An 11,445-nucleotide genomic window follows, 5' to 3' on the forward strand; every position below is an offset into this window, starting at 1 on the left:
TGAGGGGGTCTTAATAACTTTTTTATCATTCTTAATTTTTTTTAATTTTCCTGAGTTTTTGGCCTAATAAGTTACGGCCTGTATCATATATGCTTCAGGCCTGTCCTTATGCGTCTTTGAAACAGATTTTGAACACATCGAGTGAAAAAATATATTAGAATTTTCAAGAGTCGCGTTTTTTTGAAAACTTCCACCACAAGCTATGCCAAAAACAAAGTTAACACCAAATATCTTAAATATTTTGGAACAGTTTTTGAGCGGATTAAATTCCTGCTTACACGCTAATAGCACGAAACATCTTGCGCGTTAATTGTCCCAAATTTGCAATATTCAAACCACGATATTTTTTCAAAAAAAGGTTATAGGTAACTTTTTTAATTTTAAAATAAGGACATCACTGGCTTTCAAATGGCAAAAAAAATTGTTATAAAATGGCTAATTTGGAGAAAAACTACGCCGAATACAAATATTCCGTTACTTTGTTTAAAAGTCAGAACAATTTTAAATACTCAAATTTATACTAAATCATTCAAAGTCTTAAATTTTAAAAAGGCTAGCTTCTAACGACGTTCGCTTAGGCTAACAGGCTCTAATTTTCTAAAGGCGCCGCGTCGTAGGATGGCCGGATATCCGACAGAAAAATAAGAGCCGCTAAGTAGAAAAAAATGTTGATTTTTTTTTAAATTTAGCTGTTCTCATTTCTGTCTGCTAGCTGGCCATGCTGTCTGTTGTCTAGCACGTGCTGCGAAGCTCCACTTCTTTTCTGTTTCAAGAATTTGTATTGCATGAAAAGTGTGGTTAAGATTTGTCCTTTTCACTACGTATGTTCGTCTTGCAACTCGTCTCATTTTGAATGTCTTGGTTTAAAAATTAAGCTACGTGGTGTATAACATTTACCGAACAGCTCACTCATTACTGTGAACCGGTTGCTCGATTCAACTTTAAACTGGTAAGTAGAAAAAACCTTGAGGCGCGGATCAAGGCATAGCTAAATATAAAATAAATGATTGGAATGGAAGTTAATTGCCATGAATGTCAGATTTAGGATAGTTGAGTGAATTTTATGATAACGCTTGCAATTAGCTAGCGTTACCAAATCGGAATTTAGACTTTTTAGTTTGACAACTTGTTTTGACAAAATTACTTCGAATCATTTGGCCAGCAGTTTTTGTGCATGTTTTTGAGGACAATTTGAGCATGTTTATTTTATTTCACATCCTAACTGAAAACAATTAGTAGTTAATTTACAAGATATAGTGTATTTCAGTTTTTTTTATTTTTGTCGTTTGGAATTTTTTGCGTCCATATGTGATTTCCGAGCGAAACTTACAAAATCTGCCTGATGTAACGTTTTTGAGAGTCGACGAACGTTTTGAAGAGTCTTATGACGATTATGACGAGGTCGTGATGATTTTTTGTTTTTTTTTCAAGGAAAGTCTTTACCCCTGCAATAAGCAAGGGTATTGCAATTTTGTTTTAGACTTTTTTTTACCGTAAATAACTTTGTTACAGGACTTATTGACTCCTGGTGGTACCTTGGTTCATAATGAATTCAAATTTCTTACTGCCTGCTACTCTTAAGCCTAGAGGTAACGAGTACGCAAAAATCAAGGGTTTCAATCTTATCTGGACCACTTTTTTCAAACAGTAAAAATTCCGGTACTAAAAAAATTCGGTCTATTATTTGTCTACTTATGTTTTATCGGCTTAGTTGCCAGATCTATGAATTGTTTACTTTTGCTGTAAACTGCTCATTATAATTGTTTTAAGTGTTTTAGCATTTTAGAAATCTAGCCGAATCGAAATTTTTATATAGGTTGTAATTTTACCAACTTAGTTTGTTAAAATTTCTTTTTTTTCTTCAATTTTTTGTCTTTTCGGATTAATCGGTTTCGGCTTTTTCTATTGACTTAGACGCCTCCTATTGCGTCGCTTGATGACCAAATTTTTTTTTTGTTTGCGTATTTGATCTGAGGGGAACGTTTTTTCTATTTAGTAAGATTTTTTTTCGGCGTGAAGGGTTTATACTGAGGTTTTTTCTGTTTTGTTACCGCTTGGTGTGTTTTGTTCCGTTGCTAGTTTTGCATACTATTGTCTGCTCTTGTTTTTTAACACTATTTTCATTCATTTTGATGGATCTAGTTGTTGTATAGTGATCAAAACAGCGATATTACGCTTTAACATCAATATTATGATCTTTCGGTTTTCGATAAGCTCTCGGTTTAGCTTGCGAATTGTGTATAACACCCTAATTTTAGTACATATACGGCTTACATTTTTATTATTTGAGCAGTACCGGTATTTTTTCCAACAGAATTTTGCCGAACAATTTTGGTTGATTTTCAGCTAATTGGCTGTCGGCTTTAATTCTTTTGGCTTATTCACCTAATTTTTTGTTGCCTACAAATTTCCGACATTGTTTTAAAAATCTTGAAGTCTTTGGCCCCAAGTTTAAGTTTTTGAATGCTCAAACTCATTGCCACTTGGAACTCTAAAAAGATTTTAATCTATTTGAACATAAAAATTTGATTTTTCGCGGTTTGACTTATGATTCTAATTTAAGTTCAGTTCATTTTTGGAAAGGAAAGCAAGTTTTGCTATCGAACTGCAAAGAGGTAAGGTCACGCAAAATCTGTTCTACTTGAAGTTTAATTTCGAAAGTTGAAGTTTTTTTCAGAAAAAAAACGGCTATTTTTTTGTTTCCTTGCATTCGTTGACTCTTTTCCAACTTTTTGTTAGCTATGTTAACTTTTGTACGAAATAATTCATGATTGTTTCTTACGTTTAATGTTTTTTATCTTGATTCAGTTTGGATAATTTTATTTACTGTCTACTTGATGATCTGTAAACTTTATGACCTGTCCCTTTATTGCTATGTAATCCTATTTTATGCTATCATTTCATCGTTAGATTTTATTATCTCGAGAGGATTTCGTGAATGTGTTATAGCTCTGTTTTGTTGCCACGATTGAAAATAGTTCGTTCCCGGAATTGAGTTACATTAATTTTTTTGGTCTAATTCATAATTTAACAAGGGTTGCTGTGCGAGCAGCACCGAATGTTCCGACCTTTTTCATAAAACACTACAAAAATTAGTTTTTTCTTGTAAAGTTAGTGTCCTTTCTTGTGCGCGATGCGATGAGAGAATTATAAAAACGCTATGAAATTTAGCAAAGTAGGCGTAAGCGACAACAGATGTGTTCGAAAATGAAATAACTAAAAGAATTCAAACGAGTCTCGATCAGTCGTTTGTTACTCGATCACTTTACTCGCTCCAATTAGAATGAAACTCGAAAATTTTCAATCCGGTTTTTCTCGACACTGTTTAAAAAAATTAAAATTTTCCGAATATCGCTCCAGTTACGACTGAAAGAGCTTTAATATGAAGGATTACTCAACCTATTCCGATGATAATTTGTGGTACCTGGTTTGGCGTGGAAAACAATAATAATAATAAAAAAAACAACACACCCGAAGACAAAGTACCTCGCTATTTCAATGGTCTGAAAAACATTAGGTGCTTCTTAATCTTTCAACCTTTACCGCAACATCATTTGCTAATTATACATCTAGACGTGATATCTCACATTTTTTTATTAGCCCCCGGTCCTGCTCAGTACAGGACCAATCGTGGGGGAGATAGATGTCATCCATTTCGCAGCAGCCGGTCCCACCTTGGGAGGCAGATGACACTGGGACTCCTCCAACCGTGACTGAAGTGGGATGTGTACCTAACCCACTCGGCCACGGCTGCTCGATATCTCACAATTCGTAGACTTCTGCGCAAGATCCTTCTGGTCTAATGGCCCAATTGTGGATTCATTAGAAAACAATGTGTACTCATTTTTACTAGCGTTAAATATTCTTTTAATCGATATCTAGATTTTTTTCTGAAAACAATTTTATAATAAACTAAGAAAAAGATCTTGCCTCAACTTCTTACAATCACCTTTTCACTAGGTCTAGAGTCTAGAAATAAGGCACCCAGCCTCAGAACATAAGGTCTAGGATTCAAGTCTAGGCCGGACCTTTTTTTGGAAATCGAGTTTTTTTTAGTGAACTTGAATTATCGGAACATCGTTTTTCTACTCAGTTTTCGTCGGTCGACGTTCCAAAGTATGGAATTTTTCGTCAAATTATTATGCTTCTTCTGATTGAAGTAGTTTGTACTGTTATTGAAAATCGCTGTAATTTGTAATTTTGGTAGGCTTGCTTTCGTTTCCTTTCATTTTTCTTCATTAGTTTCTTCTAAAAACTGCGAATTTAAAATTCCTACAACTCAAAATTTCCTTTGACATCATTTAAGTTTTCGGTTCGACTGACGTCAAAGAATGTTTTATCGGCTTAGTTGTATGGAATTTTGTAGATTGGTTTTAAATTTTTGAAAATTATTTACTTCGGCTTTGTCTTGTCTCAGTTTCTGTCTGCTAGCTTGCAATACTATGTTTTCTTGGTTTCATTAGTGTTGCGAAACTCGGCTTTGTCTATGTGTAGAAAAGAAGGTGCACTCATTTGAAAAAAAATGTGGTAAGAATGCGCCTTAAAATTCAGCATTTTTTTTTGAGTGACCCCTATCAAAATAAGTTATTTAAGCGTTGATTTGAAAGTTTCGAGGGATATAATTTTTTAAGTCAACGTTAAAATTTTTGAATGGTATATCAGAGGTTCCTTTTGCTATGGTAAAATTCGGTTACCAACACGATGACTGAAAACTGTATGAAGAAAATGTTCAATTCTTTTTCGGGTTTTTCATTATAATTTTCATGGGCTCAATTTCCGTTTTTGTTTTAATAATTAATATCTGTATTATCGAGTACAGTGTGGTTCTAGAAACCAAACTGCGTGGACTCTGCTGTTTGCTATTTTAATTTTGGAATCAAACCTTGATGAAATTTTTTTCGTATTATTTCTAACTGTAACGTCGTAGTCTCACATTCACTTTTGGTTCTTCAAAAATGTTGATATAATTTCTTCTTTCAATTCCTCTATATAAGTTTCCCTTTTCTAATTATCCTAACTAACAATTTTCGACCAAAGTTGGAAATAACTTTGAAAAATTTTTGCCTTAGCTTTAAATGAGGCTTTCGAAGTTAAAAGGAATCACACATGTTTGCGAGGAACAAGCATTGTCATTTTTGATCATAGAAAGTTTTCCATGCGATTAACTTGTCTAGTAGTATCACGAATCATTGGATGGCTTAGTTCATGGAATGTTTTCGAGATAAATAACAAGACCGGCGTTACGATGGTCCAGGTTTCAGCTTGAAAAATAATGATCGGACAACGATTTTTCTGCTTAGTTGACATAGGCCGTCTGCGTGTTTGTCATAGAAGTAACTCCCATGATTGACACTACAAACAGCTAGGGTTTGAGTTCAGGAAGTATCTGTACGCTTTTTCAATTTCACCCCCAGTTTTGAAAAGAATCAAGTCAATACTGATCTAACTTTTTTTTTTTTTTAAAAGAATTTTTAGTTGGTTGTTTTTTTATTCGACACTTTTTGAAGAATAACTGTGGCTGATTGGGTCGTGGATACTGTAGAAAAATTTGTGGAATGTTGCGGGAAAAACTGGAGTATATAACAGTTTTCGCTCTTACCATAGAAAAAGGGGAGGAACTTTGAATTAGGTTGTGTTTTAGTTTTTTTCCTTTTTGTTTTCCACGCAAAATCATGTACCACAAATAATCATCGGACTGAGTTAAGTGATATATCATATTAAAGCCCGTACAGTCGTGATTCGAAAGTTTTTTTCCTACGTGTCGAGAAAAACCGATTTGAAATTTTTGAATTTTCGTCTTATTTGGAGCAAAATTCAAAAAAACTGCTGAACTTGAAAAAAAAATTTTGATATTTTTTCATTTTCCAAGTAAAATTTCTTTAAAAAAATGTTTTTAGATTTGCTTGTTTTACTCTGACTGTGGAGTATACCTAAACTCCAGTTTATTGTTCAGCTTCTTTTATCACTCCACGCCGAAAAAAAACAATAATTTGAAAAAACGTATTTTTGAAGACTATGGCCGGAAGATTCTGTGCCTTTTGCACAGTAACCGGCTATCCTTGTTTCTCTTCTTTTTTTGATTACGTATAAGGACTATATTTGAAGTATTTGTTGTGGCAGATAGTTTTTGTGTGTTGCGAAGCTCAGCTTAGCCATTGTGTTAAAACAAATGCTTCTCAAACTGGTTAAATCATGCTTAAAAAACATGCTTAAATCATACTCATTCTGAATCAAGGTTGTGATTGTAATCGGGTCGAAAATGCTGCTTCTCACTCGTGCTTGAAATTGGGCAAAAATCTTGGCTTGGGTGTACAAACTCGTAAATCTGCTGATTTTGTGCTTGAAAGTCGCTAAATCTGAAGCAAAATTTTCAGTGTAATTGTCTCGAAAATGCTGAGTAAATTGCTTGAAATTGAGGGATCAAACTCTGAAATTGATTGGAATTTATTACCCTTATCCATTCCACCAAAGCCAATAATTCTGATTTAAGATCGCCTATGGCTGCCTTTGACTCACTTGACAAGGCTTCTGGCGCTTCAAACACAGGCCACTCAAGAAAGAGGAAGAATGAGAAATCGGACGAGGACAAGTATGTTGCTCTGGATTGCGAAATGGTTCAGACAATTGCAAGCCACAGCGCCTTAGCCAGGTGTACAATTGTTGACAGAGTTGGAGACGTGGTTTATGACAGTTACGTTCGGCCGAATGAAAGCATCGTTGACTTCCGAACTCAGTACAGTGGTGTACACCCTCACCACATGAAAACGGCAAAAGCCTTCTTTGTGGCTCAAAACGAGGTTTGAAAGTGTTTTTTGTTTCAGCGAAACGTAATCAGGAGAAATAAAATAACAAACAATCAATCATTCAAATCATTAAGTTAATCATGTGAAATAAATAAAATCATTAAATCATAAGAGCTTAAAGGCCAAGTCTATTTTAAAAAAATATTGCAATCGGGAACTTCACTTTTTTAGTAGGCAAGTTTAAAAAATCTGTTAGAAATTTACGATTTTTTATGGAACCTTTCTATCTTTCCGGTCCTTCTTATTTGTTTTAGACGTTGAGATACGCTTTCGATAATGAAGTCTCAGTTTCGAGTCCCAGTCGGACCTTGTTTGTTTCCGAATTTGTCTAAATTGGAATTTTTGTGAATGCTCTTTTGTCTGCTTATTTTCTGTGGCCGAATTTTCCAAAACATCGAATCTATTTTCGTAAAAACATCATTGTCCGTTTGATTCCTTTCAAGCATTTTCTTTTTTATTACTTGAAACTCGTTCTGTAATTTGTAAGCTTACTAACTCTGATTTTGTATAATTTCCTTCCTGTTTTGTTCTCTTTTTTCGCATGAATGGTTTCTGTCATATCTGCTTATGTTGTGTCGGATTGGTTAGATAATTTTGATGGACCAAAACAGGGGCGGATTTAGGGGGGGGTCCCCCCTTTTATACTTTTTCAGAAATCCATTTTTGGCCGACCGACCCTAAAATTTTTCTAAAGGCGCCTTTGGAGCCAATATATACTAACTTTGAGGGGGAGCGCGCGCCAAAAAACGCGATTTTTTTGTCAACATTTTTCAAAAAGTGCCCAAAAACGGCTTTTTTGACTGTTTTTTCAAAAATTTGCCTGCGGCGCAGAAAATTTAGCCAAAATAGGGGCTAATCAGTGCTTTGGGAGAGCACGAAAAATCAATTTGGTCGACCTAAAAAAAAAAGGTCAAAATTTTCGAATTTTTTTTTTGAAAATCCGCCCCCCCCCCCCCTCGAGAAAATCCTAGATCCGCCCCTGGACCAAAACATGTTGTTATGCTTTGATGTGCCAAGTGCGGAAAAAGTTCGAGTTTCAAAACATTTTCAATGACAATATTAGGTTTTAGGTTACAGTGGCGTCACCCAATTGTCGTCAATTTAAGTGCCGCACGGTAAATTTTTTTGAATGATTAAATTTTTCAATGTTTTCGCAAATGATTTCCTCAAAATGAACATCATGCGTGAATAACGGATGCAGTGATGACCAGCTAGAAATGTTAACTTGATTTCTTAACCATTAACAAGTTAAAACGTTTTAATCAAATTGGGTTTACCAATTTTGGTTTTAAGCAATGATAAAAACGAATGATAAAACCTCTCAAATATATTGAAAATCATGCATGTTATAAGGGTGAACACACTGTTTTTTGTGGAAATTGCATATCAAAGCAAATTCATTTGATATGAAGAGAGCAAACACGAATGAGCGAAGGTTTGGAGGGTCTGGGAAAGAATCTTTGAATCCTTCGACTTAATCAGATCCAGAATGCATTCCTGAAAAACTATTGTATGAGTGAAGATTTAAGGTTGAAGGAGATCTTTTTTTAACCAAATCAGTTCAACCTATTGGTTATTGGTCGAATAAGTTTAACAAACTTTTTATAAACCAATTGTCTAAATCAAAGTTAAACAAATGGTTTTTATTGGACATCACCTAACGTATAAAATTTTTGTAAAGATCTTGTTTTTTTTTTATTTTTTTTCAATATATTTTTTTCGGCTTAGTGTCTTCTGTCGTTTTGATCCTGCAAGTACAATACTTAAAAATGATAAACTTTTCCGTATTCATGCATTTGCTTTTTTACAGGAATTTTTTCTTCCTGATGAACGAATTCGTCCTTGCTTAGTGATGAGACTTTGACGGAAATTGGGTGCCTTTTTTGTGCAATCCATGTGTACCAAGATTCTTTTGTACCAAAATAAAATATCAGTCGCATTTGTACAAAAATTATTCAACTCGATTTTTAATTGGTCAAATTGTGAGCCAACGAATAATAAAACAAATTTTCCACTGTTCAAACAGCATAAAATAAAGCAGCTGAATAGTGATTGCCGCTTTCGCGCCAATGTGTCGCGAGCTTGTCAACAGAAGGTTGGGCTCATACAAAAATTAGAGCTGGTTATCGCATCATAGTAGGTTTAGTAGTCTTTGGCCAACTGAATGTTTTTCATACTAACACGGTTGATTTTTAAATTTGGCACAAATGAATACCCACCCGCCTTCTTATTTAAAACTTACAACAACTTGCCGTAATAAAACTTATTTTTTTGATAGATCAAAGAAGTGATTCGTGGTAAGTATGTAGTTGGTCACACTGTGCACACAGACTTCGAGTCCATTGGCATCGAGCACCCTGAAGACAAGATCATAGATGTCACCCAGTGAGTAGGATTATTAGCACCTAGATACATCATTGCCTGATTGCAAGCGAAGAGCAGAATGAAAAGCTTAAATGTAATCAAACCGAGATGTTGATGTCCTAAGTCTCATTTTGTTTTCTATGACAACTGATGTAATTCGTATTACTTTAGACTGCCTGTTCTGAGAAAAGCACTGGGTTTGGGAGCGGGAAGCAAACCTACTGTGAGTCTTCAAAGAATGACGAAGGCCCTGCTCTGTGAAGATATTCAAACAGGTGCACATAGCTCTCTTGAAGATGCCTGGGCCACGATGCGGTTATTTTTACTATCACTGGACCCCTCAAAAATACCAGCCAACGTCGTACTTCCACCGGGCAGACGCAGGAATCGACCCTTTAAATGGGTGGCGAAAACAAGCAATGACCGGAGAACGACAACAAGCAACAACGGCTAAACGACAACAAGCAACGACTAGAGGGCGACAGCTAGAAACGACAAATAAAAAAATGAAGCAAATACTACCTTTGCAAAAAGTGAGGTAGAATAATTGAAGAACCGAAAGTTGCCAAGCGTACACGAACATGACACGCGTTTTAACCGACTCTGCAAGTACAATGAACAGAATTAAGGCAAGACTTGATAACTTCTGCGTTAAAATTAACATAATCATTGTGACGCCATCCATTACATAATATGCATTTCTTTTCATGTATTTCTCCGATAAATTTTATACTACTCTTTCTTGATGAAATCTGAAGCTCTGTCTTCTAGCTGTAAATTTATCAGCTTTTATTGGACCCTTGAGTTATGTAGATATTAAGCATAAAAAAGCAGTGTTTATATTGTCAAAATTAAGTGTATTTAGTGTTTTTACCTGAATTGTTGTAAATGTACCCTATTTTTTATCCAACCCTGGAAGGTTTCTTGGTGAGAGTTTGTGAGAGTTTGTATATAATATAAATGATTAATAGTAGTTAGTCTTGATTTTAAGTTGGTGCACAACAATCCCTTTAATGTTCCGTCTCTCAAATAAAAGGAACTTTGGATTCGGTTTTTTTTCTAGCCAATTTTTAACTCAGGGGCGTCGCACCAGTTGCGATACAACAAAATCATTAAAAAAAGCTGAAGTCGAAAAAAAAATAAAAGTGTTTTAAAAAAATAGGTGAACCAAATTTTTGTATGTCTCGATGAAAGGCACCTAGTGCCCAGCTCAAGCTGGACGCACGTGTTTGATATTTTCTGAATTTGTTATAGTGATGCGGGACGAAATTCCTTTTTGGGATTTTGGAATTTTCCCGAAGACATAACCTTTCTCTTGCAAAAAGTTGGGGAGTAACCGCTTCTGCAGGAAAAGTTCGCGCAACCGCTTCTTTCGATTGAAATTTTCATCTCAGATTTGATTGGTAGTTTTTAGGAAAATTCAAAAACTTTCTGAAAAACGGTCAAAGTTCATAAAGTTGACTTTCTGAAATCCGTAAATTTTTTCCTCTAAAAGCAGGTCGTGGCCGATTAAGTAGAGAAGATTCCCAAAATCGGGCTTTTGTCAAAATTTCCACATTTCACTTGTTCGAATACCATATTTTTTTTCTCGAAGAAACTTGGCGTAGCAAATTTCATAGGTAAGCTTCCTGCAACATATTGTGTTGCGTAAACATATGATATCAGATATGGCAGGATAGTTATCGAGAAAAACCAAAAAACGGTCAACAAATCAGTAAGTTAATATTTCCGAGAATCATAGCTTTTTTAAACAAAGTTGGGCGTAGCCGCTTGTGCAGAAGCGATTCGTCTGATCTGAAGTTTTGATTGAACCCAAAAACCCAGGGCAGAAAAGTCAAAAAGTTTCAAAAAATCAAAGGTTTGACTTTTCCGAGGAACATAATTTTTTGTGGCAAAAGTTTTGGTGTAGTGGCGTACGCAAAGTATTTTCTTACAACCCGTTTATTGGGTTTAACTCAAATACGCAGATATGGGAGGCTATTTGGAGGTTATTCGCAATAAAATTCACAATTAAAGAAAAACGCCCACAAAATGAACAATTAGATTTTCCGAGTACGATAGCTTTTTGTCTAAAAAATATGAGTGGACGCTAATGCAGGGGAGCTTCTCGCGACCCGTTATCTAAACTGAAGCCAGAGCCTCAGGTTTGGGATGTTAGTTTTTGAGAAAAGTTCAAAAAGATTCAAAAAAATTTGAAAAAATTGACTTCTCTGAAGGCTATAAGTCTGAGGGCCAAAAAATTAAAATTACAAAAACTCAATTCAAAAAATGCACTTTT

General features: G+C 35.0%; 1 protein-coding gene across 1 annotated transcript; it reads left to right on the forward strand.

The window, feature by feature from the left end:
* The first annotated feature begins 759 nt into the window (after positions 1-759).
* On the forward strand, positions 760-10,124 carry LOC134851088 (interferon-stimulated 20 kDa exonuclease-like 2). Its single transcript, XM_063867012.1, has 4 exons — positions 760-949; positions 6,491-6,797; positions 9,082-9,188; positions 9,339-10,124. The coding sequence occupies exons 2-4, from the start codon at positions 6,498-6,500 to the stop codon at positions 9,619-9,621; spliced, it is 690 nt and encodes a 229-aa protein (XP_063723082.1). The 5' UTR covers positions 760-949; positions 6,491-6,497; the 3' UTR covers positions 9,622-10,124.
* Positions 10,125-11,445: the final 1,321 nt, after the last annotated feature.

Source organism: Symsagittifera roscoffensis, chromosome 7, assembly GCF_963678635.1.
Source record: "Symsagittifera roscoffensis chromosome 7, txSymRosc1.1, whole genome shotgun sequence".
In the NCBI taxonomy this organism is placed as follows: Eukaryota; Metazoa; Xenacoelomorpha; order Acoela; family Convolutidae; genus Symsagittifera; species Symsagittifera roscoffensis.